The 27662-nt window shown below is 46.5% G+C and overlaps 1 protein-coding gene across 2 annotated transcripts in view; it reads right to left on the minus strand.

The window, feature by feature from the left end:
- Window positions 1-623: 623 nt before the first annotated feature.
- RASSF2 (Ras association domain family member 2) overlaps window positions 624-27662 on the minus strand; it is a 36003-nt gene continuing 8964 nt past the window's right edge. For both annotated transcript variants that reach the window (XM_033094727.1, XM_033094728.1), the window contains exons 2-11: window positions 17652-17742; window positions 15825-15900; window positions 13657-13808; window positions 11248-11336; window positions 9961-10121; window positions 9050-9151; window positions 7814-7865; window positions 7195-7316; window positions 5855-5952; window positions 624-4643 (exon numbers count right to left, since the gene is read on the minus strand). In XM_033094727.1, coding sequence (XP_032950618.1) covers window positions 4574-4643; window positions 5855-5952; window positions 7195-7316; window positions 7814-7865; window positions 9050-9151; window positions 9961-10121; window positions 11248-11336; window positions 13657-13808; window positions 15825-15900; window positions 17652-17710 — 981 coding nt within the window. In that variant the 5' untranslated portion in view covers window positions 17711-17742 and the 3' untranslated portion in view covers window positions 624-4573. The remainder of the gene's footprint in view (window positions 4644-5854; window positions 5953-7194; window positions 7317-7813; window positions 7866-9049; window positions 9152-9960; window positions 10122-11247; window positions 11337-13656; window positions 13809-15824; window positions 15901-17651; window positions 17743-27662) is intronic.

A 27662-nucleotide genomic window follows, 5' to 3' on the forward strand; every position in this document is an offset into this window, starting at 1 on the left:
GATTGGATGAGGTCCAACCACATTGTGGAGGGAAATACACTTTACTCAAAGTCTGATTTAAATGTTAATCTGCTCTTTAAAAATACTTTCACAACACCTAGACTAGTGTTTGACCACATATCTGGGTACCGTAGCCTAGCCAAGTTGATACATGAAATTAACCATAGGGTGGAAATTGGGCCCTAGTCTGAGGTCTTATACTTGGTGACTCCTGGGGGACTGCCTCCAACAGAGGCAAGCCCAGGTCCCCACACCCCCACAGAGTAATTTAGCTATTTTATAGATGACAAAACCAAGTCCTAGAAAAAGGTTCAGTGAATTGGTCCCAAGAAGCCAGAGGTAAAATCAGGACAAAAATCCAGCCTCACTGAACAGTAGTTCCTAGTTCTTTCTACAGTAACTCCTATCTCCACCAGGGCCTGAACTCAAGACTCACACAGGGATATTCTCATTTCACGTACCTGAAATATTACAGCCAAGTCTGAGCCCCTGCAAACCATAAACTCTGGGGAAAAGAAATAAACTTTTCTCCTGGGTGTACCTTCACACTCCTGTCCATAGCCCTCCCATAATTCAGAGGCTCCCCACCCGGCAGACGCACACAGGCCCATCCACAGGGAACGTCTCTTTGAAAAGTGCTTTATTCAACAACATCTAAATGAGGTGCATTAAAACATATCAAAATGTTACAAAAATTCATGGCTCCCTACAGAGGCCTTGTCAAATTATGTTAAGATATCTAAACACATCAGTTTATAAGCTCAGAACCAAACATTGAAACAGGTCGTGTACCATTGCTAAAAGGCAAGTTATGATTAAGAAAAGAAGACTTCACAAAGCTAAAACAAGTGGGGAAACCCTGAAAAAACGCTAGCAAAAACACACCAGAAAGCAACAGTCTGGGAGACAGGTCTGTCTGCCATCAGACCGATGCTTTCCCTTACCAGCTCGTCCATGTCTTGTGCTCGGTTAACCCACAGGGGGCGCTGTAACCTCCCGGTGACATGGTGAACACGCAATCACGCACGAAGAAGGGGTGCCAGATTCATTTTTATTTCTACCTCACTAGGAGATCATTACCCATCTCATCCAATTCAAGCAAGACTGTAAAACAATTTGAGATTCAAAAATGCTGCTCAGGGGTGCTTGAGGAGATCTCCTGTGTATCTTATCTCAGCCTCCACGTCGTGGTTTGGTGACTGAGACCCTGAAATTCCCTTGCTCACACAGAAATTTCTCTCTTGGAGATGCATTTATCACACCATGTGTTTCGTGCTACAGAGCTTTGAAATAACTTTTTTTGTCGTTTTAAAGAGAGTTTCTCTTTTCTTAAGAGAGCTTCTTGCCCTTTTGTGGCTCAGTCCATCCTGCTGACCCCGAAATAACCACCCAGCTCCACAGAATTCTCGTCAAGATGTTTGCATCGGAGCACAGGATTCTTTTCTTTGTTGTGGTTGCTCATTATTGCCAAAATCTTACTTACACTGATGATAAAATGTCTTTCTCAGGAGATCTCTAGAAGAGAGTATGGTTTTCTTTCCAGTAGGTAGGAGGGAAGGGTGAAAACATTTCTCCTTGAAGGCTCAGACCAAAATCCGACCTCAGGTCTTAGCACGTTTCACATGGGTGGGTGGCTAATCTGAGATTCTCTTGCTTCAACCTCAAATCTAAGTTAAAGTCCTTCCGGCCTGGACACCCATGTGCACACTGCTCACCATCATCACAGCCAAGACCATTCTTTGTGCTTTTCAGTCCCTCCCCAAGGTAACCCCACCACCCATTTAACTCATCACCTTCCCACTAATGTGACCACAGAGAATGGGACCTTGTGCTTAATTCCACCATCACCTAGGGGAACGGACCCCCTTCCCAGCCAGATGGACTGAGGCTTTTCTTCATTTGATCACCTTGCAACATAAGCCCGTGACAAAAGAAAGCAGATGTGGCTATGCTGCTTTTCACAAATTGGGGGGTGGGGGGGAATCCTATAAATTGGCCTTTTGTTTTTCACATAATTTCAGGTTCATTGCACACAATTACATAAACCCACACAAACTGGTCCAGGAGTTCAAAGCTGCAGGGCTATGTGATACCGGTGAGAAAATCCGCCTCCACATGGCGGAGGAATCTCTGTTTCAGCTGCTGCTGTTTCAAAGAACCTTTCCAAAATTCCCGATTGGGTTATTAGAGTGTGAGAAATGATCTCTAAACAGGGTGGACCAAAACAGAAAAGTGTGGCCTGCGTTAAATGGTATGTATTGTGTAAGACGATTTCCCCTCACTTCCACCCCGACCCCATCTTTAAAGAGCCAGGTCTACCTTATCACTTTCTCAGAAAATGATCCAGCAAAACCTGACATTTTACAACATGTCCATATTCAACACTATCGTAGAGCGAGTGCAAATTACAGGGAACTTTCATAAATCAGAAATAGCTGTCCCATAAAAGTCAGTGGTTAGTATTTGCTTGGTGGAAATTCTTCTCCCTGGCCCTCCAAGGAGAATTGTTGCGGCCAACAAAGGCTTTGAACATTCAAAATAAAAATAACTGGAAGAAAAGTTTTCCAAGCCATTTTCTCAAATGCAAAACTCAGGAAGTATGTCTGCATTCACAAAACTGTTCTTTCCCATGGATAACAAAGGAAGTCTCCCCTCCACCCTTTTTTTCCCAATTCTGTGCATTTTGCAAAGCCCATCAAGGTGTATGATTGAGACTAAGGCCTCCAGATTTTCAGTCCACACCCCACTGGGCTGGTGGTGCTGCCCCACAGAAGAGGTAGGCTTGCTAATAGACCCCTGGAAGAATGCCAGGTTGCAGCATGCCATCTTCTTGAAAGTTAACAATAAGACCACGCCTGTGAGCCATCTAAAGAGTCCATGGAAGCCACAGGGGCAGGAAGGGAGCAGGAGGGCGCCTGAGTCAGGAATGGCTCTGCTGCCAAGATCCACCTTCCTTACAGACATCGACCATTGGTTCTCCTTTCCTCAACTGGCCAGCTCTCCAAACTATTCTTGGAGAAGAAGTAGAGAAGAGATGGGGAGCGTCTGTACCCCAACAAGGCTCAGAGATGCCGGCTGTCAGGAGTTCCTGGCCTTGCTTGGTTGATCTCCATAGTCAGGCATCCTGCTCCAAGCAAGTGTCTGTCCCTCTTCAAACAGTATCAGTTGCACTGGCATCCAGCTGCCGGCACTCTTCCCGATGGCGGCTACAGGGGACAAACTGGCCCTGACCTTTTCCTCTCATTGGGGTCTGCTCTAAAGATCACTCAGGTGGCTGCTCAGAGAAGCTGAAAGAGAAGCTCTATCCTCCCTCTGTACCTTCAGAGGGCAGCCCAAAGGGCTTCCCTGAACCCATGCTCAGTCATTAGCAGGACGCGTCCTCATTCTTGGAGTCCATGTCCACACACAAGGAGAGGGAAACTTGCAAGAATCCAACTTTGGAAAGAAGAAAGCCTTGACTTCAAACACACAGAAGTACAGCTTCAAGTGCAGCAAGACCCCTTGATGATGTGAAAACAGGCTGGGTTCACAGGCACCTGTCATATCTGCAAAGAGCCTCTACATTTCCCTAAGAAGGGACACTGCCTAGCCACCACCGCAGAACAAGCCCAGGCCTAGGTCACAATTACCAGTTAGCGCCATGTGCAAACCAGAGAGGTCTGTTTCATGAGATCCTTCCTTCAACTCAAGGAGGCACCAAAGAGATGGGGTCAGCAGCTTGCGTGCTGAGAAACATCAGGCTCCCCTCCTGTCTCCTAGAGGTGGCCGTGGAGGCAAGGACAGAAGCAGAATCCACTCTCTACAGGCATCTACATAAATCATCATCTACATCTTTGTCATTTAAAATGGAAGTTTCCAGTGTAAAAACTTGTGGGCTTATTGCATCTACCCCACTGATGATTTATCTTTCTCTTGCCATCAGTGCCCCAAGTGCACGTGCCCCAAGTGCATGGGGCTATTATTTTGTTAATTTCCAAGGAGCTCACATTTGCAGATCTGCTAGGCAAAGAGGGAGAATTTCTACTAACGTATACATACCTCAAGCTTGCTGAGGTGAGCTTGCTGAGCCCCTTTCCCCTTCTAAGCACGGGCAGATATTGTGGCTTCTCCCTGGCACTTGAGGGGAGAACATTTTTTCCAGCTTAAAACCCCTCAGATAGGTGACTCCTCTGATTTTGCAGCCCACGAGCAGCACGCCCGCCAGCCTCGTGGCACTTGTGCTGGTTGTCTGGAATTTAATGGAATGTGAATGTATCAGGTAGGCACATGGACATGTACTATGTGCGCACACATGTGCAGACTTGCGTGCACGCGCACACATACATTTTGGGCCCTCCTTATAACAAAAATCCAAAGTCCTTGTGGATGAAAGAAAGGAGAAGCTCAGGAGTCCAAGGATGAAGAGCTGTCCGCTGGCTTCTCCATCCTGCTCCAGGCAGCAAATGCTGGCTTTCTGAGAGCTGGAGACGTTTGCATCTCAACATTTCTGTGGAAGGAAGGCATCCAGTTTCCTGTGGGTCTTCTCATGTCAACGGCAGCTATTGTGGTGTCTGGATCCCCTCTTTCTCGTGGCTCAGATTGTTTCTGGGGTTTCGGCTATCTCCTCCAGTCTCTGCCGAATCATTAGCCGGAGCACGGTGTACCTGGGGACAGAAACAGCTGCAGTGGGAGTGGAAAGCTACGCACACCGCTTCTTGATCCTACTTCCCAACTCGGGTCGCAGTGTGGACCAACTGTCCTGTGCTTTTGCTTCTGCCTTTGGCCCACCTCTTCACTACTTTGCTGCAGGATGACAGAGACTGAAGAGGCTAACTCCAAACTAGATCATTTCACTATAGTCACAAAGTCTGGCAAAGAAGGATGAGAGGGTGAAACACGACAGAAACAATAATAAAGTTTCCATTAACTGAGTGCTTACTATGCCCCGGGCACTGTGCATAGTACTTTATGTGCACAGTCACATATAATCCTCATCTAGGCTAGACCATATGAAATTACCATTATTTCACCATTTTGTGTGTGTGTGTGTGTTGGAGGGGGGTACCTACAAAATGGCAGCTGCATGTGGTTCACCTCATATCAGTACCTGCATTTTTCAGTTGCCACAACAACTACCAAGCATGGAGGTCCATGGCTTGTTGGTGAGTGCAGTATCCCTATCCCTTCCCTGAACTATGGCAAGGTAGAATCTGGTGTGGGCACCCTTGTATACAGGGCTAAAGGGGACATTCCTTATGTTTGGGGCTTTGCACTGCACAGCAAAAGCTATTTTTCAAGTCTGGCCAATAGTAAGCATTCAATACATGTTAACTGCAATCATACTAGTTATTATCACTGATACAGCAAATATAGCATTGGGTTTTTTCTCTAGGGGCAAAAATCAATCAACTGTTCTACCATAGCCATAAAACACAGCCTACTTTAGGACTAAACAAGGTTGGGGAAAAAAATCGTAAAATCCTCTTTAGAGAGAAGTTTTACTGGGTTTTTCAACCCCGGTACAATTTCCACAAGAGAAATGTTAAAAGAGGAGGAAGGTTGCAAGGAAAGGACTTTAGAAGTAGGTTGCTCAGACTACTCGCCACTGCTAAGACTACGTTCCTCAAATCCCCGGAACATTTTAATGTCCCACATCAAAATAAGAAACTGACGTGAGAAGCAGAGAGACCAAGACACTGAAGTTTCATGTCCCCATCGGACATCTGGATTCGTCAGTGGGAAGCCCCCTGAAGAAGATCCCTAAGAGCCAGGCCCATGCAGCAGCTCAGCGCAGTCCCTGCAAGTCAGCTGAACAGACAGCCCTCTCACTGAGGCCCCAGGAGAAACCCAACCAGCCACCTGGGGCCACACTTACTTGCGCATCAGCTTCTTTACTTCCCGATCTTCTTCCTCTTGGAGCTTCTGAATGAAGCTTTTAAGGACAGGCATCTCGAACTTTATATACTGGGCCACCTGGGGAGGAAGAAGTAAGTCTGGGGTGTATGCCCCCTCCCAGCATTAATCCAATACCTTTTGGCGACTCTCGTGTAAGGGACAAAGCCTTGGGAAATCCATTTCTGCACAAACCCAGGATTTCCCTAAAGGCAGGAGCCAAGCCTCACTCTTCTCAAGGCTGGACAAGAGTCTACAATGAAGATCGCTTCATTCACCTGACATATCTCATAACGTCTCTTTTTTATCTCATGTATCCACTCCATGACGAGCTGGTGGCACACATGGAACAGCACTTTCTCCCGATTCTGTGATGCAGACAAAGACCTGAACCCACAACATTTAACACACCTTTCTGTTCTCCCCTAAGAGAATTTAAGGAACCATGGCTCAGAATGTGTCTCAAGTCTCAAACAGGCATCCAAATGTGAACTTGATCCTGAGAGGCTGTGAGGGTGGGGTGGCTCCCAGGTGAGCTGAAGTTAACAAACAGCCCCTCCTCCCCCACCAGAATCCCTACCCTACTCTATCCACTTTTTCCCATAGGAGAAGTATATTTCCCCACCCTACTCATGTTGGGCTTGGCTACGTGACTTGCTTTGGCCAATGGAATGTATATGGAAGACATGACATACAGCAAATCTGAGTAGAGGCTTCAAAGGAACTTAGATAGTTGGCCTGGTTTCCTGCACTCCAGCCATCCACCATGAGAAGCATGCCCCAGGTAGCCATTGCCCCTTGAGCCTGGGTCTCTGATGAGACATGCAATGCAGACCCTCAACCTACAGCCTAGAGCAGAACCGCTCTACCAGCCTGCAGAATCCTGAGTAAAAAGTACATGTTTGCTGTTGTAAGCAGTTAAGATTTGGGGATGTGTCTTACTCTAGCAGAAGCTGACATACACAAGATCAGGTAAAAATCACTGCTAATTTCTTGAAGTTGCTAAGAGAAGGTTTGCAGAAACTTCTCAGCCTTCTTGCAGTACCTGAAAAAGGCTCAAGATATTTATTCCTTCTGTGGAAATTACTTTGTGCCTGAACACTCCTTCAACAACTCCCACAGGGCATATCCTGAAGCTAGCCTCTGCGTTCATTCTCCTGGCCCCATGGCCGGAATTTTAGGTTCATCAAAACCTTATATTGAAGAACGGCAGCAAAATGGGGCATCATCCTTGACTAAAAAGTCAAGCTACCCCAGTTGCGACTAATCCAGGCAAACCCCCACCCTGCAGAGGACAGACCATTGGACCAAAAGGGGACTCACGTCATAGGTGACTTCCTCCACTTGGTCCTTCTCCATAAGGAACACTTTAGAGACCTGCTCACATGGGCCCTGAAGGATTCGGGCAATCAGCGGGTAATCGGTGTTCTTCAGCTTCTGTTTCTCTGGAACCACACAGCCAGGAGCAGACCTGAGTTTGGCCTAGGGCCTTTGTCACCATAAGTAGTGATCAATTCAGGGGACCAAATGGACCAGGAACCTTAGGAGATGTGGCCATACAAATCGGAAGACTGACTTGTAAATGAACAATTCAACAGGTGTTGTTCAAAGCAACCGTTCCCTCTCCTCTGTCCCCAACAACACTACCATGCCTCAAACCCTTTGGAAGACGCTGCAATGGAGGAATTAGTTTTATCTGTCTCTTGAGACAATCCAGTTCCTGTTTTAATAAGCACTTAGGTTCCAGGGTTTGTTTACTGACCACATACCCATATGGCATTCCCCAGTGGACTCATCCAGTGAGCCCACCAGCCTCAGAGGCAAACGACATCTGAAAGTTTCCAAACCGAAACAAGCGAATGAGGCAAAGGGTGTATTTTTGTTAACTTGCTATTTTGAGTTAATTAAAAGTTTTAAAGCACACTGAGTTCTTCAGACTTACCACCACTGGTATGGACCACGTACAAAGCAAACTCCTCTGCCGAATTCTCAATCTGAATCAGGAGCAAAAAATGCTTGCTGAAAGCACATATTACACATCCTAACTCAGCCATTCTTTCTTTATCACTGCAAAGCTGAATGGATTTTAGGCTTTTTTGAGGGGAGGACTATTTCTCTTTGTAACTCTCGGAAGTGATGAGGAAATGGGGCAGCGAGCAGGTAATGTTATCAATAATAATAGATAATAAGAACTAATATTTATTGGACCAAGCCAGGTGTTTCTCCAACACTTTATGTCTTAACTCATCTAATACTCACAACAACCCCATAACAGGGTCCTGTTATCCTCATTTCATAGATAAGGAAGCAGAAAAAAAGGGAGGTTAAGTAACTTGCCCAACTCATCCAACCAGCAGGTGATAAACGGGGATTCAAAGCCAGAACCTGTTCCCCTAGGCCACTAGGTGATACTGGCTACCACTAAAATAAGAATACCTGGTCTCTTTATTTATAATAAAGGGATTGTGTGAAACATACAGAATGACAGGACTTTAAAAATACTCATGCACTATGGGGCTGCCAGGTGGCTCAGTTGGTTAGAGCACGAGCTCGTAACGATAAGGTTGCTGGTTCGATTCCCGCATGGGATGGTGGGCTCCGCTCCCTGCAACTAAGATTGAAAATGGCAACTGGACTTGGAGCCGAGCTGCGCCCTCCACAACGAGATTGAAGGACAATGACTTGGAGCTGATGGGCCCTGGAGAAACACACTCATTCATTCCCCAATTAAAAAAAATCTTTATAAAAAGACAGAAACACTCATGCACTATATTTTGCCCATCTATAGAAGGTTCATTTTCAAAGTAGGTTCCTCAGCTGTGTTCCAGAAGTCAATCTGTGCATGGGGCCCCAAACTAGTTGTCGGGCCCCGGGTCCTTCCAGTGGCTGGCACTTCTCAGACTTCTGTGGCACTAGAATCCCCTGCAACTCTTGTTGAACAGGTTCTCTGGCCTCACCTCTGAGCGTCAGGCTCAGGTGGTCTGATTCCAGGGTGGGGCCTGGGAAGCTTCTTTTCTAATGAACTCCCAGAGGATGCTGATGCCTGAGGTCTAAAGAGCCCAAACCTCTGCCCAGCACCCCCCTCACCACACACACTCCACAGCCCACTGCTCTGCATCTCTGGGGTCCCCAAGGCACACATGCCGCCCGTCTGAGGCCAGCTAGCAGGGGAACTTGCCTTAAATTTGTTGAGCAGTAGCTTCAGGACCTGCGGGGTGGTCATGGTGCTGTTGATGCGAACGTTGGTGATGGAGCCGTAGGCTGGTGTGAAGACTGACGTCTGTCAATAGAGGGGTCCAGGTTAGGGTGGGAGTGGAGACCCTGGGGTCTAAAGGATGGGGTCTAAAAGTCAGGAGTGCCACCCTGTTACCTGGGGTAAAGGGCACGGGACAGTGATACTCAACCTGCGCTCCCTGGCAGCCACCCCAACAACCTGGCAAGCATCAGGCTTTGATGTCCACAAAGAGCCCTCAGCTTTGCCTAACTCAGGAGCTCGAGGGGTCTGAGATTGCCAAGTGACAAGATTGGGAGGGGGAAAAGACCCAGATAAAAGAGACCCTCGGTCCAAATAAAACAAGCACAAAGTTCCTTCTACTGTGACTTTAACACGAGGAAGTCTCTGACCACTCCCCCACCACACACATGCTTCTGAAGCTGGATTTGAATCAGGCAGCAGGAGGAAAGGAGGGTCAGCTAATTGGGGTGTGGTGGGTGGGGCACTGATGCCCCCTGATCTGAGTACCGCAGCTCTGCTTCCGCGGCAGCCCTTAACTCATGGAAAAGTCAGACCACACAGCAGCTGGGAGACGCATAGTGCAGGAAGAGGGTAACATGGAGATTTGCTGGGGGGATCTGGGGAGGGGTGTCTGTGAGGTCATTTTATCTACCATCTAGGTGATCTCCTGATCTTCGATCCCTTGTTCCTCACAGAGCCAGCAGAGCCTGCAGCCCACCCACAACCCAAAGACTAAAAAGCAAACACTTGACTTCTCAGGTGTCTGTGCCCTGAGGTGGTGGCCGCCCAGGAAGGGACCTTGCCACCATTGGGGCTGCCCCCACCCAAATCCCCTGCCACCGTAGCCCCTCAACCTTGTGGTTGTAGAAATGGCCATTGATGGAGAAGCGGTGGCGTCGGATTCGCCGCTGGTCGCTAGGTGTCCTCACATTGCCTCGACGACGCACGCCAACATCACTGCGTGTGCGCATCAGCTGTGGGGTGTCTTCCTGCACTGGCTTCAGACCCCTGGAGTCTGAGAGGGAGGGCGGAAAAGAGCTCTGTCTGCCTGGACCCAGCATGTGGCAGTTTGCGCACAGTGCTTGGCAGCCAGTGCTATGGTGCCCACTGGCTTCTCAAAATTATATTTTATAAAATCAGTATTTCCTGTTGGGGGAAAGAAACATACGCATAATTTACTGAGAAGCAATACAGTGAGGAGGTTCAGAGCAGACTTTAGAGTCAGACTCCCAGGTTCAAATCCTAGCTCTACCATTGCCATATGTTGCTAATGTCTGTTGCTTCAGTTTCCTCATCTAGAAAATGGGATAATAATAGCACTCACCTCCCAAGATTGTTGTGAGGGTTTAAATGAGTTAATTCACATAAAGCACTTAGAACACTGCCTGGCAAAGGATAAGCAATATATAAGGACTTGCAAAATATTGCAAACTGACTATATCCATAAAAATTACAAATGCACATAACCTCAGAACCAGCAATTCCACTTGAAAGAATCCTACAGACACTGACAAACGTGTGAAATGACACGCCTAGAAGGCCGCTGACTACAATCTTGTTTGTCATAGCAAGAGACTGGAAATGACCTAAATGTCTATCACTAGGCAGTGATTAAATAAATGATCATTTTCCATACAATGGAATATAGCAGAGCCGGGAAGTTCTTTATGGATTTGTATGGAACAATCTTCAAGACAAACTGATAAATAGAAACAGTGTGCAAAAGGCTGCCACTTATATAAAAAGGGAAATAAAGGAAATGACATCCAACCACAAAGGTTTGTGGGTGTGTATTTTCTTGTATTTCCACAAATATCTTAGGAGGAATGCCTTCAGGTCGCTTCTAGGGAGGGAACTGCAATAATAGGTAGATGAAATGGTAATCTTTTAATTCTTTTTAATACTTTTTGAATCATGAACCATGTGGGTTTTATTTATTCAAAAAACTAAGTAACCATTTACAATATCTATCACATCAGTCTTCACAGTTGGCCCCAAACCAAATGCTCCTCCCACCACACGTGTACCTGTGAAGCTCCTCCCACCACACATATATCTGTGTTTCCTCCCACCACACGTGTACCTGTGAAGCTCCTCCCACCACACGTGTACCTGTGAAGCTCCTCCCACCATGCGTGTACCTGTGGGGCTTGACATCTGGTCATTCTCATCTGGGTCGTCTACCTCTGTGATCTGAATGTTGGGCATGGTGAGGGGTTTCAGGATGGTGCTGGGGACAGAAAACAAACAAAAGGGAAGTTGGTTCAACCCCTGCAGGGAGACGTCCCTACTCCCGCTCCACCCCACCCCACTCCTGCAAGGCGCGGACTTCGCTTGTGCCAGACTGGAGACCAGCACACATCACGCAGTGAAAGACGCTGGTGGGCTGTGCTGAGTGTCCCATGAGGCTGGCCTTGCTGCAGGCTGAGCACTGGGTGGGGAGGGGGAGTTCTGGAGGGAGAAGAGCTCGTTCTCAGCAGCTGCAGCAACACAAGCACCCAATTCATCAAGCTCAGGATGGAGAACAGCAAAGAACAAAATCTGTGTGTTGCCTGCTGAGTTTCTAAACATGGGTTCTATGTGCAGGTTCTATAGCTTATTTGGAAATGTTCAATAACGGCCATTTATTTCTTTGGACAAGATTTCCAGTTCAGATCCACTTCTGTTGGAGGAATAACTCAGAAATAGCTTCTGGCATTGAAAAGAAATGGAAAGTAATAGGTTGGCTGCCGCAAGGGTCAGGGTGGCTTTGAAAGGGGTGCTGATGACAGCATTCTCTGGATTGCAGAGCCTGAGTTCTCAGCTACTCTGGAGAAAGGGCCACAAGCAGGCACGCTGAGCTGAGATCTGGTGTTGCTGTGATAACTGGCAAATAACTCCCAGAAGCCAAAAAGGACAATGGGAGCAGCTCAAAGAGACACATCTGAAATCAACAGAGGATTTGACCAGAAAGGATAATCATGTTTAACAATTAGGACCATCCCATAGTGAGAAGAGCGAAGACACTTCCCATTGTAGTATAACATGGGGACTTCTGACCCCAGAATGGAAATGGTCACAGCCTCTCGGGAATGGCGACCCCTTGGCACCCACTCCTTCATCCGAAGCCCCTTTTTTCTTGCTGAAGCAGAAACTGGTCTCACCATCCTTCTTAACACAGTCGTCCAGGCGGTCAGTTCATTAGAGCCGGCATCTGGGATAACATTATTTACATTCCTAAAATGTCTCTCTCAAAGTATTTGCAGGTTTCAAGAACTAACTTAATGCCACAGGGAAAAGAAAAGAAACAAGTGTGCAGAGTGAAAGACCCCCTTAGCAGGCCAGCCAAAGATGACATGGTCTAATGGAATTTCAAAAATCATCTCACTTAGGGAATGGAATGTAACATAGTCTGAGAGTCGGGGTGGGGCTGTGGGAAGGATTTGGTCCAGTGGAAATGAAATACGGTGAAAGTGCTGAAAGCAACGCAGAGTGTGAAACCAGCAACATTAGATGAAACCAAAGAACCATGACCAGACATCCCAGCGTCTGATGGGATAGGCAAAGACTTTCCTCCTTAAATGCCCTTGGAAATTTAGGCCAAGCTCCAGGGCTTGGCCACATTGTAGGTTCCTCTCAACTTTAAAGAAAGATAGATTTGGGTGTGGAGTTTAACGAAATGTACGTTGTGGCTGACAGAGACATTTAAAATACAAAAAAACACCACTGTGGTTTTGGCTGAGAGGTTGGCACGCTTGCTCTACCCCTGCTCTGGCCAGAAGGCAGTTGGATCAGCAAGTTTCAGGGTGGAACAAGGCTAGTCACTTGATCCTAAAAACTGAAGTCCCAGACCGACAGTAAGGAGGGTGTGCCTTCCAAGATACACTCAGCTACCCGTTTGACAACGGAGGAAGGGGAGGTACAGGCTCCGTCTTCACAGACCTTCCGGTGGGGACTCGGGAGGCGGGACCTCACAGAATGCTGAGCATCACACCTCCAGCCAGCTGCAGGTGGGGCCTGAAGGGAACAGACGGCTGGCTGACCTCGCTTGGCCGACTCGGACAGGGTCTGACATTCCTTTTCTTCGTCCAGGTTCCCCCAAGACACGGAGAGCTTTGGTCAGAAGGTTTGAGCCCTGAATGTCTCCAAAGTGGGGTCTCTCTATGAGGACTGGTCCCAGTGGGGAGGACACTGGGGCACCGAAAGTCCTGTCAGAAATCTGCAGGCCAGGCCTGGTTGGCCTCCACTAACACCCCTGAGAGACTCGGGAGCTCTCCATGAAAGAGGACACGCTGCTCACTCAGGCATATTGGCACCTCTCTCTCACTCGACATCTCCTTTCCTCACTCTGACTGTCACTCAGTGATTATGGTGACAGGCGTGGAGGCCGAATCACACCAATATCTGCCCCTTTGTCCTCAGCCCAGAGCAGAGCAAGTGGGCAGTGCAGGAGGTAGGAACGGGAACTGCGGTCAAGGCTGGCCAGAAGAAGGGGGCACTTACCTGCTTGAGAACACACAGAACCCCCCAGAAACCCCGAGTCGCTCCCAGTCCCCTCTCTCGTCACTCACCCCTGAGCTCCCAGATTACAGCCGGAGTGCCAGGAGGACGAGGAGGGAGGGGGGCGAATGCGCTCGTGGTCATCCTGCATCTGCAGACGAATGGGCCGGCGCAGCCCCCAGGAGATGTTGAGCAGGCCCTCCACGATGAACTCGTCTTCTTCCTGCCCACAAAGCAATCGGTATGATGCGTTGAGAAGAAAAGCCAGCACCGTGTCCTAGCTGGACTCACCTGAGTTATAGTCACACCCCGGCTCCGAGAAGCTCCGCTGTCCACTACCCCTGAGGCTATGAAGGTGACCTCACGGGTCAGCACAACAGTTGCTTCGAGAATTTAAATATACACGTGCAAAGTATCACAGTGGGTTTTTTTTTTGTTTGTTTGTTTTTACACTGATGACTTTAAAGAAAGAAGAAGACAGCTCTTACAGTAAGACTAGCCTTGCTAACAGAAGCAAGAACTAAATTCTTGCAGTTTAGTTACTTTCCCTTCCTCTACTGTGGATAACGATGCGTCCGTCATTTGCGACAACAAATGTGTAGCGATCTGACCCACTGGCTAAAGGAGGTTTAAAATAACACTGCCCCAAGTTTATTCTACAGGTATTCTACAGCACACCAGCTCCTCCGGCAGATCAGGTCTTAACTTAAAAGGGTGTCAAGTGATCATGAGTGGGGAGCTGCTGTGTTAATCATGTTTCTTAACAGTACAACGTCCTAGAACTCACAATAAGCTAATGTGCTACATCATGACCCTCCAAAAGGTGAATAACTCCTGCAAGAATTCCCAATTTATATTCAAGTGTTGGTGACTGATAAGTTAAATGAAACTTAAATAAGTTAGAAACTCTTCTAAGGGCATTTGCATGTTGTATCCCAAAGAAATGGATCTCATGTATGATCATGCAACTCTAATCCCCAAGGATTTTGACAGTTTATGCTACAGGACACACCCCGGAAAAGCTGTTTAAGGACTAAAATCGTGTCAATGGTCCAGTCACTAATGAGTAGTAGGCTTTGAGGGCAATGGCCAAAAGGGTCAGGCCTTCTTTCCCAAGTCTCAGAAAAATCTTTCTGAACCCATGTTTTATGGGCAGGGTCCACAGACGTCAGGCCTGGGCCGTGGCCACATCTTCAGGACAAGCCCCATGGATAAAGATGACACCTGTCCAGTGAGCAACTAACCTGAGCCCTAGGATCATCTTTAGAGAGGGAGGGAGAATAAAAGGAGGCAGGTGAGGAATGCGAGTCTTGGGGAGAAAGGTTTTATTTAAGTACAGGCTACATATATGGTCTTCTAGATGGTCAAGTCTGGCATCATTACTTTATATTACATGATTCTAGGACAGAATTTTACCCAAATTTTGTGTTTGAGAGACACAAAAAGGTCACTACATCCCAAATACTATCCCAACCAGCCTGGTTTACTAGCTGAAATTCTACCATCTGTTATCTTTTTCTGTGGATTAAATCACCATGGCTTGATAATCTGAAAATGTGTTCAGAAGAGTATAGACATACCTTCTTATCAGTCAAGAACACTAGAGTATAAATTACTCTACCAGGCTCCTATATAACTCACCATCTATCTGATAACAGGCTTTACAGAAATGGATACAGGATGAGTAAGCTGAGATTCATGACGGGGGTTGGGGAAAGACAGATGGATAACAAAGGGCATTCCAAGGAGGCACCCTAGGAAGGCTGCGGCAGTTGTGGAGAAAGGCTAAGAGTTATGCCACCCAGAGCTTAGGTGACTTGCCCAGGTTGCTGCAGCAATAGGACCTGGGCCCAAATGGGTAAGCATAAAAGACTAGGCAAGGTTCCTGAATTTCCCAGGAAGAGAGAAGCCGGCTCAAGAGCCATCTGAAAGGGTCATTTCATGAAAGACTCCCTTTAGAGCATCCGCCTCTGAGGCTGGTGCTAACCCAGCCACACAGCCACAGGGATGTCTTTGGAACAGAAAAGTGCGCCCTTTTTGGAACAACTTTGGACTTAGGGTCTCCCTCCAAAGAACTCCAGCAATTCCCGCTATCATCCTAAATGAGAGGCCACTCACTGTGGCAGAAGGGACAGGGACCCAGGACACAAGGCCCCTCACACCCAGGACACCTGAAGACAAAGACTGGGCTGGCCCATCAGAGAAGGAGCCTCACAGATCTTCCCTGGGGACTGCTCACCTCACGGTGTCGGAGCTGCAAATTCTGGCCTTCATAGTACAAGTTGTAGGTCTTCAGATGCAGGAGAAGTTCATTCCTTAGGAAGAAAGCACACGAGGTGTAATATTCTCAGCTGAAGCCACTTATGATGCAGTTGTTTCCTCTTTTTCTCATTTCTAACCTGGCCTTTAGTCATCCCGTTCTGAGGGTTTGTCCACATGTGTGTACACACACACACACACACACACACACACACACACACACAGTTCTACCACCACTCCCATCATTTTCCCCCAGGGTCAAGGTCAAGAGTAAACACCACCTAGAAGAGACTGAATGTCAGGAGCAACTCTAGAAAGCTGAGGCAGGCCTCGTCTACTGACAAAGACTGGCAGCTCTGACAACACTTCCCAAACCCAAGCTAAGTAAGCGGTCCTTAATAAGTCACAGACTCACAGAGGCAAACACACTTCAAAGCCATAGACCGGGTTTCGGACACCATGGAGGATAGTGGCTCACCTTAGAAAGTAGTGACTAGCAGCGGGCATGAGGGGGTGGCTGGGCCCTGGCAATATTCTATTCTAGGTGCTTTTGTCTTTTTGTTTACCCCAGGTGCTTTTAGTTTATTTAAAGAAATGTTTTAACTTACATACAAGTCCCCTCTGAAGCCTGGTATCAGGCCTTCTTAGCTGCTAAATACTAGTTTCCAGGTGCCCCCTGGGACACAGCTCTACTGAACAGGGAAGAGAGAGGGCTTCCTGCCCTTTGTGATCAGGGTGAGCCCTCGTCGAATCTGAGAATAGTCAGATTAAGTTTTGTCTAAAAGTGCATGATAGTGCGTGAAGGCTGGGAGGAGAGAGAAGCTTGGGGAGGCTGCTGTATGATTTTGCCTATTCTCAGCCAAGGGACAATGGAGTTTGGTCCCTCCAAATCCAGGCATTCAATGGAGAGACTTGGGGCCATGACAGAGGTCAAAATTGGCTGGAAATTCCAAGAAGCTCCTGACAAGCTAGACCCAGGTAAACTGGAGTAATTCTACGCAAGCCAAAATGAACTAGTGGAAAATGTGACTCTCAACAACCTAAAACAAAAGCTGTTTGCTACTTTTGAACACACAGTTCTGAAACTAGGATGTAAAATTACTGGTCAGTAGAAGTCCCTGGGGAAATCCTTCAGTGATATGACAAGAATGATCTGTAGTTCACACAACTATGTCTGTAGATGGCCAAGGGTGTCTAAAAGAATTAAAATAATTTGGTCTCAGATAAATTAAATATTTACTTAAGATAGAGAGCATCCAGTATGTGCAAATCCTTGTGCTGCATATAAAAGTATATCCTGAAACTTATAATTCCAAAAAGTCCATTTTGGCTCAGCCCTTGTCACATTAGCCAAAGGCTGAGTTCAAGACATGTTAGTGCCTATGAAGCAATGACACTGTCTCTTTCTGTTCAGGGGGAACCTGTGCCCATTCTAGTCAGAACCCCAGCAGCACAGGGACACAGCTCAGCTGCGACTCCTTTGGGAGATGCCACAGATAGGACAGTGAGCAGCCACCGCTACCTCCTCCTCCCGGAAGCCCTCCAGGACACCATCTCTTTTGAGCCCTCAAAGGTGCCACGTCTTGAAGGTACCCTTTACTTCACTCTCTGTGGCCAGGCTCTGGAGGCATGTTTTTATCTAGAGCAGCAATTTTGCTTACGCTCTCATTAGTCCACACTCAGCTGCTTACTTAGCTCCTTCTCACATACAAGAGCCCCAGTTCTCTCATGTGTAGAGGAGGCACCTCTGCCAGTGGCTTCCATGGGACTGGCCTTGGGGACACAACACTACAGCAAAAAGTCTTACTTGGAAATGTATTTATCTTTTCCACATGGGACTAGAGAAGTTTGGTGACTGTAGTCCATTCTTCCTTTCTCTTTTCATCAGCAAGAGAAGCCTGTATTTGAAAGGAGAAGACAGAGGTTAAAGTCAGGTTGTGCCCTTAGGGACTCAGCAGAACTTGGACCAGGGGACTGGGGGCACAGGGCTCTCTGTCCACATTCCAGACCCACAGCTTGGGCAGCCCAGTGCTGACCCAGGTCTAGTGTGATGTCACACTGCTGGCTGCTGCCTCTGCTTGCCACAGCCTCTGAGAAGAAACACCCAGAGGAAAGATGACAACCCTTTGACAGCCCCAAAACAAGTGCCCCAGCTACAGAGAATGTTGACACCCAACTTGGTTCCAAGAACAACCAATGAGTCATCCCTGAAGAGACCTTCACAATACAGAATAGAGATTCCTCTGATAGGAAAGGCTCAGATTCTACTGAGGTATACTAAAGATTGGTGAAACACATAACAATGCCGAAATAGAGCTGGGCACAATAAATCACAGCATATACAGCTACAATCATCATTAAAATATGTGAAGGCAATTTAATTACCTCGGAAAATAATATATTATGAAAACAGTTTATAAAACTATCAGTCCATTTTTTTTTAAGTGCAGCTACAGCTAATTTTTTTTTTTTTTAAGATTTTATTGGGGAAGGGGAACAGGACTTTATTGGGGAACAGTGTGTACTTCCAGGCCTTTTTTCCAAGTCAAGTTGTTGTCCTTTCAATCTTAGTTGTGGAGGGTGCCGTTCAGCTTCAAGTTGTTGTCCTTTCAGTCTTAGTTGTGGAGGGCGCAGCTCAGGCTCCAGGTCCAGTTGCCGTTTCCAGTTGCAGGGGGCACAGCCCACCATCCCTTTCAGAAGTCGAACTGGCAACTTTGTGCTTGAGAGCCCACGCTCCAACCAACTGAGCCATCCGGGAGGCAGCTCAGCTCAAGGTGCCTTGTTCAATCTTAGTTGCAGGGGGCGGAGCCCACCATCCCTTGCGGAACTTGAGGAATTGAACTGCCAACCTTGTGGTTGAGAGCCCACTGGCCCATGTGGGAATCGAACCATCAGCCTTCGGAGTTAGGAGCATGGAGCTCTAACCACCTGAGCCACCGTGCCGGCCCTATGAGTCCATTTTTGTTTAAAATATATGTAAGCATAAAATATACATATATATATATATATATATATATATATATATACATTTATTTGAATGGCTATATATTCAGATATTCAGTTTTATATGTATATGTGTGTGTATGTGTGTGTGTATAGATAGATAGATAAATAAATAGATAGAGTCAGTCCCCAACATTACCAATAGGTTCTGTAACTTTAAGCAAAACAATATATAATAAAACAATTTTACCATAGGCTAATTGATATAAACAAGCATTAAGTTCCTAAGGCATTTCATCAACATTATAATGAAATGACATTGAATGAAATGACATTATTTGAGGGCCTGTTATATATGTATGTGTGTGTGTGTGCACGCGCGCCAAGGTTTCTCAACCTCAGCACTATTGACATTTGGAAGTAGATCATTCTTTGTTGTCCTGTGCATTGAAGGATGTTTAGCAGCACCCCTGGTCTCTACCCACTAGATGTACCTCCACAGTGATGATAATCAAAAATTTCTCTGGACATTACCAAGTGTCCTCTAGAACGTACACTGCCCCAGCTGAGAACCCTTGACAGATGTATATATGTATATAAATGAATGAAAAGCTGGCTTTCTCTGGGTAATGGCAGTAGAATAAATTTATCAAACATTTTATTATGAGAATTTTCAAACATACAGTTGAAGAAATAAGACAATGAATAGCCATGTGCCAAATTCAGTATGGAAAGAATGTACTATTCTACCCTTAACATTTATTATCCTCACTTTGTCACACATCTGTCCATTTAAAACAAAAATCCTAAATAAATAATTAATTTTACACATCAATAAACTAGAAAAGGAAGAACAAACGAAGCCCAAAAGTAGCAGAAAGAAGGAATAACAAAGATCAGAACAAAAATAAATGAAATGGAGACCAGAAAAACAATAGAAAATATCAATGAAACGAAGAGCTAGTTTTCTAAAAAGATAAACAAAATTAACAAACGTTTAGCTAGACGAAGAAGAAAAGGTTCAAATAAATAAAATCATAAATGAAAGAGGAGACATTACAATTGATACCACAGAAATACGAAGGATCTTAAGAGACAAGTACAAACAATTACATGCCAACAAGTTGGATACCCTAGAAAACTGGATAAATTCCTAGAAACACACAACCTACCAAGACTGGATTGTAAAACAACAATAACAACAAAACAAAAAAAACCCAGAAAATCTGAAGAGACTAATAATGGATAAAAATGAATCAGTAATCAAAAACCTCCCAGCAAAGAAAAGCCCAGGGCCAGATTGTTTCACTGGTGAATTGTACCAAATATTTAAAGAAGAATTGAGGCCAATCCTTCTCAAACTCTTCCAAAAAAATTACAGAGGAGGAAACACTCCCAAACTCATTTTACAAGGCAAGGATTACCCTGATACCAAAACCAGATAAAGGCAATATAACTGATGAATGTAAATGCAAAAATTCTCAACAAAATACTAGCAAACTGAATTCAACAATGTATTAAAATGATCACACAACATGATCAAGTGGGACTTATCCCTGGGATGCAAGGATGGTTCAACATATGCAAATCGATAAATGTGATACATCACATTAATCAAATGAAAGATAAAAAAATCATATGATCATCTCAAAAGATGCAGAAAAGGCATCTGACAAAATTCAACATCCTTACATGACAAAAACGCCAACAAATTCAGTATGGAAAGAATGTACCTCAACATAGTAAAGGCCAGATACAACAAGCCCACAGCTAACATCAAACTCAACGGTGAAAACTGAAAGTTTTTCCTCTAAGATGAGGAACAGAATAAGGGTACCCGCTTTTACCAGTCCTATTCAACACAGTACTGGAAGTCCTAGCCAGAGCAATTAGGGAAAATAAATAAATAAAAAGCATCCAAATCAGTAAGAACGAAGTAAAACTGTCTCTGTTTGCAGGTGATATGATCTTATATAGAGAAAATCCTAAAGACTCCACCAAAAAAACTCTTAGAATGAATCAATAAATTCAGTAAAGTTGCAACATAAAAAATCAGCATACAAAAATCAGTTGTATTTCTATACACTAACAGCAAACTATCTGAAAAAGAAATAAAGAAAACAATTTCATTTACAATAGCATCAGAAATGATATAATACTTAGGAATAAATTTTACCAAGGAGGTGAAAGCTCTGTACACTTAAACTTATATGACATTGATGAAAGAAATTGAAGAAGACAAAAATAAATGAAAAGGTGTCCCATGTTCATGGATCAGAAGAATACTGTTAAAATGTCAATATTACCCAAGGCTATATCTAGATCCAATACAATTCCTATCAAAATTCCAGTGGCATTTTTCACAGAAACAGAAAAAAAAAATCCTAAAATGTGTATGGAACCACAAAAGACCTCAAAGAGCCAAATCCTGAGAAAAAAAGAACAAAGTTGGAGGCATCACACTTCCTGGTTTCAAACTATACTATTATACAAAGCTCCAGTAAAGAAGGAAGTATGATATTTGCACATAGACCAATGGAACAGAATCAAAAGCCCAGAAAAAAACCCATGCATATATAGTGGACTAATATTTCACAAGGGAGCCAAGAATAGTTATTGGGGAAAGAACAGCCTCTTCAATAAATATTGGGAAAACTGGATACTCATATGTAAAAGAATGTAATTGGACCCCTATCTTACACCACTTACAAAAGTTACTTGTCATAGTCACATAGACCCAGACAGGATGTCCCCAGGAGCTCAATAAATCAGGTTGATGAAGCTTGTATAAGAACTCACCAATCAACACAACCCACAACCATGATTTTTGCTCTATAAAAAAAAAAACCATGTCTGAAAACCATGGCGAAGCTGAGGTTTTTGCAGCACAAGCTGCCCGTTCTCCATTGTGTAGCGCTATACAATGAATGCCACTTGCTTTCACTGCACCCAAGTGTCAGTGTAATTGGTTATCTGCAGTGCCGGGTGGACGAACTCTTTGTTCAGTTACAGATATAAATCAAGTAGCCTGATGGCCCAAATGTGGGCATTCTCCAAGACTTTTGGTCACGCTCAGCCTGTTGGGTGCTCTTACCAAGGCCATCGCTATAAATCTGACCTATGGGCTCATGTTGCCCAATCTTTGTCACCAGCCTGACTTCTCCCCACTTTTTTTCTTACTTTTGTATTTCTTGGGTTAGGAATGTTGGGGAAATACTTACATAGCCTACCACATTGTTGAACTGAAATTGTAGGTAACTGACTCTAGGACCCCTCTTATGTCTGCCTCAAGGACAACATCTGCCTCTCCCTTCACAAACTTTTCAGCCATCACCACAAATCCCAGACTACCTCCAGCTGGCTGGGAGGGAAAAATGGAAAAGGAAAAGCCAGTTAAATTTACATATGCTTTAAGGCAAACACAGCAGCAGAGCCAACAAAGGGCCAGAAATTTAGAGTTCAGTCCGATACTCCTTAAACAAAGTGTAGTCCTCACACAGGGAAGTTTCAAAGGAAGATGGCTGATGGGGCTGGAATGTGGGTTCAATTGGATACTTCCTCCAAAGGTGCCTGCCAATATCTGCAGCCTTGGAGAGAGGGAGTCACTCAGCTGGCTGGTTGCAGCTCTTCTGTCTTCTCTGTTATTATCAAAAATGTATGGCCTCCTCCTGGACTCCAAAACACCTTGTAAGAATCATAAGTGTCACTTCCACAATACCTTGAGAATACAGAAGTGATTGTCACCATCTCTTCAAAGAAGGGAAAGCAAGACAGGGAGCAAAGAGGAGGCTTCCCACATCAGCCAGTGTCTCAGGCACAGAACTGACACAGCTCAAAGCTTCCCACACTGAGAAAGGAGTGGAGAGGAAGAAAGGTGATACGAATGAAAAAGCAGATTTGACACAAATAATTTTTAACGTGGAGCCAAGCTTTGGAAATCTAAAACATATTTAAAGCTATTGAACCCCCTCCGTGAATATAGTCATTTACCCTGCAAGAGTGCTAAATCAGTAAAACTTCTCTTCAAAAAAACTTTAAAAGATAAAATGCATACCGAACGCCTACAAACTACAAACCACGTCTGCAAAAATGTCTGGATGTGTGAATGTCGTCGGTGTTGCCAACTTAGGACATGAGCCTCCAGGCCCTAGTCATGTTGGAGACACAGTGGGGTCACCAACCAGTCAGTCTGTGGCACCGACTTCATGCCCTGGCAGAATGTCCCGGGTTCTTCTCAGCTCCATTAAATGCCTGTGCCATGCCATCCAGCTTGTCAATGGAACCTAACATGTCCCATGTGAAGAGCCATCCATACTTCCTACCTCCTTCAAAGACAACTTGGGGGTATGAACTTCCCTAAGATCCAAAAGAACGTCTTCACAAAGAAAAGGTTCCTAAACCACTGAGTATGATGACATCCCAGCCACAGAGAAATTTCTGGGTCTGCTTTTCACGCTCTGCAAGTGTGCCTAGGCTTCTCCTCAGACCCAAACAAACTCACAGGTTCCCTAAGCTCTGCTCTGAAACTGAGCTCCCCCTACATACTGTCCCAGCTGCTCCTGGGCAATGTTGGGGGTGGGGGCGGCAAGGGCTCACACCTCAGCCTGTCCTTCTTCACATCACTTCCCACCACACAGAAACCATCTGTCTGGCGTTTCTTTCCTCACCTGGACCTGGAGCTTCCTCTCTCTGGACTCCCAGCTCCCAGCCTGCACCTCTTTCCTGTAAATAGTCCCATTACCATTATTTTTTCAAGGAAGGGAGTGGTTATACTGGGGTCTTAGGTCAGGGAGTTCCTAGAAGCAGAGTCCGAAATGAGGATCCTTCGGCATATGATTTACTGAGGAAGTATTTTCAAGAGAAAGCCATTAAGGTTGTGAGGGAAGCAGGACTGGGAGTGACGTGCTTTCAGCTAGAGTCCAGCCACAGCCTGACCCCATGGGAGCTGCAGGGTGTGAATAACTCCACGGAGTTTTGCCACCTTGAGACAAGCAGGCCAGGCCTTTGTACTCCCGTGCCAGTCAGTCATTGACCATACAGGTCACCCCCGGGAGGAGGGGGTGAGCTCCTGGGCATTTCCCTACTACAGCCGTTCTCAGGACTAGGGAGCAGCTAAGATCTGTCGGCAGACAACACCCATAACATGCGATAGATCAAGGGGATCCTGGTGGGTACCAACAGCGTCCACTCCGCCTTCCCCGTATCTAGGCTTGAAGCAGCTCGTGGATCTGTCACTTCTCCCACTCACCCTCAAGCTGGGAGGAAACAGCTGCCACACATGATCACCAGGTGCGACGCAAGACTGAACTGCAGGAATGGGGACAGACTTGCCCAAGCTCTGGACCAGTCAAAAGCCTGAAGTTGTTGCACAAAGGCTCTGTTCCTCTTCCTATTGGCAGACGGCTCCCCCACACGCACAGGTGTTTCCAGGCTCCCACATGAGGCCTCCCCAGAGTAAATGAAATTCACCAGCTCAGCTTCCTGTGAAGAGGGCAAACATCAAATCCTCAAGAAGCTCAGGCCAGTGGGAAAAGGCATGCAAAGCTCACTCCAAAGAGAACGGAATCTCCTCTGTTCCTAGCCTTGGTTCCTCCAAGTTCCAGTCCCTTCATTCCCTTTCTTTCAAGGAGCCTGGAGAATTACAGTTAATGGGTGGGTCTTGGAGCATCCCCTGGGATGCTGGCTAATCCCTATACAGTTCCAGCTTAGAGAACAAGTGTCTCTCAGCTTATTTAAGAACTGGAAAGTCCCCAGAGGGAGGTGGGCAAATGCAGAACAGAAAGGTGGGCAACTCCTGGCAGGAAAGTCCAGGGTGAGATGAAAAATCCCCCTTCAGTGGTTTATTTGTTTTTGGTTTCCTAAAGTATCTTCCTGGTTGTATAGCAAAAGCCAGTCCTCATCCAACTCCCCACCTCAGTTCCCGGGGTAAGATGGGAAGGTAGAAAACAACAGCTAATTGATAAGATACAGAAAGTCATAGTGTCTAAGAAAGTATAGCTAGGAAAAGAGACGGGCTTGGGGAGGGGAGGGCCATCCATGGAAAATATCCAGGAGTCACTCCACAGAGCCACTCCCTAACCAGTGAGAGGGCCTCAGCTGAAACCAAATGGGGAAGGAGGAACAGCTGGCCTTGAGACATGACAGGATATCTCAGAGGTTCTAATTCTGGAGACTCTCCCACATTGGGGACGGGGCAGGCGTTGGGGGGAAAGCAGTGAGAGAAGTTGATTTAAAATTCCTGACATCCGTGCTGTAACTTGGACCAATTTCATCAGACCCTATGGGCAGGGCCCAGGCATGAGCATTTTTAAAGCCTCCCCGGGCCATGCTAATGTACAGACAGGACTGAGACTCGGTCTGAAATCCGACAGGGACAGAGCTGTGTAGATTGAGGACACCACCAAATTCCTCTCAAAGCAGTTTTCAAGAACGGAGAAACCAGAATTTTTCTAAAAGCAAACTGAGTTTGGTCTTTAGTGTTCCTTATTAATATTTTAAAGGGGTAAGGGGACAACATAGAGCATCCCAGGGGGCCAGTGTATGCAGGCACAGAGCCAATCCAAAGGGCCCCATCATGCAAAGCAGGGCAGCACACCACAGAAGCCAGGAAGCCAGGAAGTTGGCCCCAGGCCCCAGATGCAAAGGAAATGCTCGCTGGAGGCCCTGAGCTTCCCCTTTTTGGGCCTGTCCCCACCTCTGCTCTCAACCCCGTCTTGCCCCCTGGGAACAATCTAGAGCTCCTGGGTTGAAGAGTTATCTGACACAGTGCTTCATACTATAGTGTTAAAGACTGCCCCATCAGGTCTCCTGCAGGACTCTGCTTTGTGTAACCAAGTAGCTTTGACAGAGGAGATATTGCTGTCCCTTCAGCCCCCTGGCATGGGGGCAGGAAGAAGTATCTATGGCAAACAGGAAGCCCCAGCCCTATTGCTCCACACAAGGAAGGAGACTTGAGCTGCGGCCTGGGGCCCTGCCAAGATCTCGAGATGACAAGAGATTGCACCTCGTGGTTCCCAAACCTAGCCTGTCCTGGACATGGGCAAAATTTGGACTGCCTCGGAAGGCAACAGGGCACACACACTTTGTCTTCTGCCCTGCATGCTTTATTTAATTAAAGGCCCACTTACTGGCCAGGCCCGTGTCCTCTCCACTGTGGGTGGACCTGTTCATCTCACCGATCTTCCCTTCCCTAACTGTGCTTCCACCTGCTTTCCGATCGGGGTGTCCAGGCCCCTAGTGACCCATCCACACAGCTTTCCTAATCACTCTGCTCAGGAAAGGATCTAAGCATCAAACACCACCAGAGGGAAAGTTAAGGTCAAGTGTGCTAGTTGTATGCACTGCACTTTCTCAGCTTTACTCTGACTGTAAATAAAAGGCTTTGCCCCTCCCACCCCAAAAGAATGTTAAGCATCAGAGAAGAGGGAAGGGAAGACATCTGGGAAAATGTTGGCTTGCCCTGCTTGAAAAGAGATGGCACTTACCTGGAAGCAGGTAAAAAAGGACTTAGCTCAAGAGAACTAGCAGAAGACTAGTCACAGGAGGCCCTGGACACCTGTTTCCCCATAAATCAGGAGAATAATCACAGTATTATTATTGTGCTGATAAGGCAACAAATACGAGTAACACTGACCCTAAATGCGTACTTACTATGGGCTGTTACCTGCTTCGACTCATTTAATCCCCACAACAACCCCGGGAAGAAAGAAACCTCAACATCCCCATTCTGCAGATGATACGATGAAGGCAAAAAGAATCGAAGTAACTTGTCCAAAACCATACAGCCAGGAAGGGGCAGAGCTGGGCTTCAAAATCAGGTTTGTCGGTTGCAAAGCAGAACCCCTACTTACAACAGCTTTTCTTGAGGTGAAGGAGAAGAGATTTCAGCTAAAAATCACCTGATCTGGCTATATTCTAGAGGAGAGGTTTCACACTTGAGTGAGTATCAGAATCCCCTGGAAGGGCTCATGAAAATACAGATTCCTGCACCTCCTTCCCCCAGTTTCTGTGTACTTCTGGAGGGCGTCTGAGAACGTGTATTTCTAACAAGCTCCTAAGTGATGCTGGTGCTATAGGTAACAGGACTCCAAAAGCTTTATCTTATTCCTTACAGGAACACACGGGGAAGGCTTTATTTTCACCAATTTATAGATGAGGAAACACAAGGTCCCAGAGGGTCAGGAGACTTGTCCCAGGTCACAGAGCTGACATGAACCCAGCGCCCCTTCTATGGTGTCCCAGCTAAGCGCTGGATGCAGCAGGCAGGTACAGGCCAGCTTCAGCTGCCAGCCACAGAAGGCCTGGGGGTCCTGGGGAAAGGAGGCGAGTGAGTGACTGGCCCCAGGGACAAGCTGCAGGCCAGGGACGGAAACCCTGTTTGGGGACCAGGGCACTTGCAATGTCACAGAGCCATGAACCTCAGTCACATCTTACCCTCCGTCTAAAGAACAAGCTACCCCTCACACTCATGGGCCCCACAAACCACCTGTCCCCCCATCCTGGAAAAAGCCCTGGGGCCTGACTGACAACAGGTGTAAGGCTCCTGCTGACAGGCAACCTGAAGTCCCTTCCAAAAGGCAGGCCTCGCCTAGCCCACTTGCCAGGTGAGGAACTGAGATTCAACAGGTGGCCAACCTGGGATCCCCCAAACAGCTTGGTCTGCAAAGCCCTGGCTGTTTCCTGGGGTCTTGGCCCTTCCCGGGGCTCAGCGTTTCCGCACACAGGTCTGAATTCCCAGCGGGACTGGGGAAGATCTGAGGAAATAGTCCTGGGATTCCTGCCATAAAGGCCTGCCTCCCATTCCCACACCAGCAGGTGGTATGGCTGAGTGAGTGACCTGGAAAGTCACCACTGGGACCTACCCAAACAATCACCT

This window comes from Rhinolophus ferrumequinum, chromosome 23 (assembly GCF_004115265.2).
Source record: "Rhinolophus ferrumequinum isolate MPI-CBG mRhiFer1 chromosome 23, mRhiFer1_v1.p, whole genome shotgun sequence".
NCBI lineage: Eukaryota > Metazoa > Chordata > Mammalia > Chiroptera > Rhinolophidae > Rhinolophus > Rhinolophus ferrumequinum.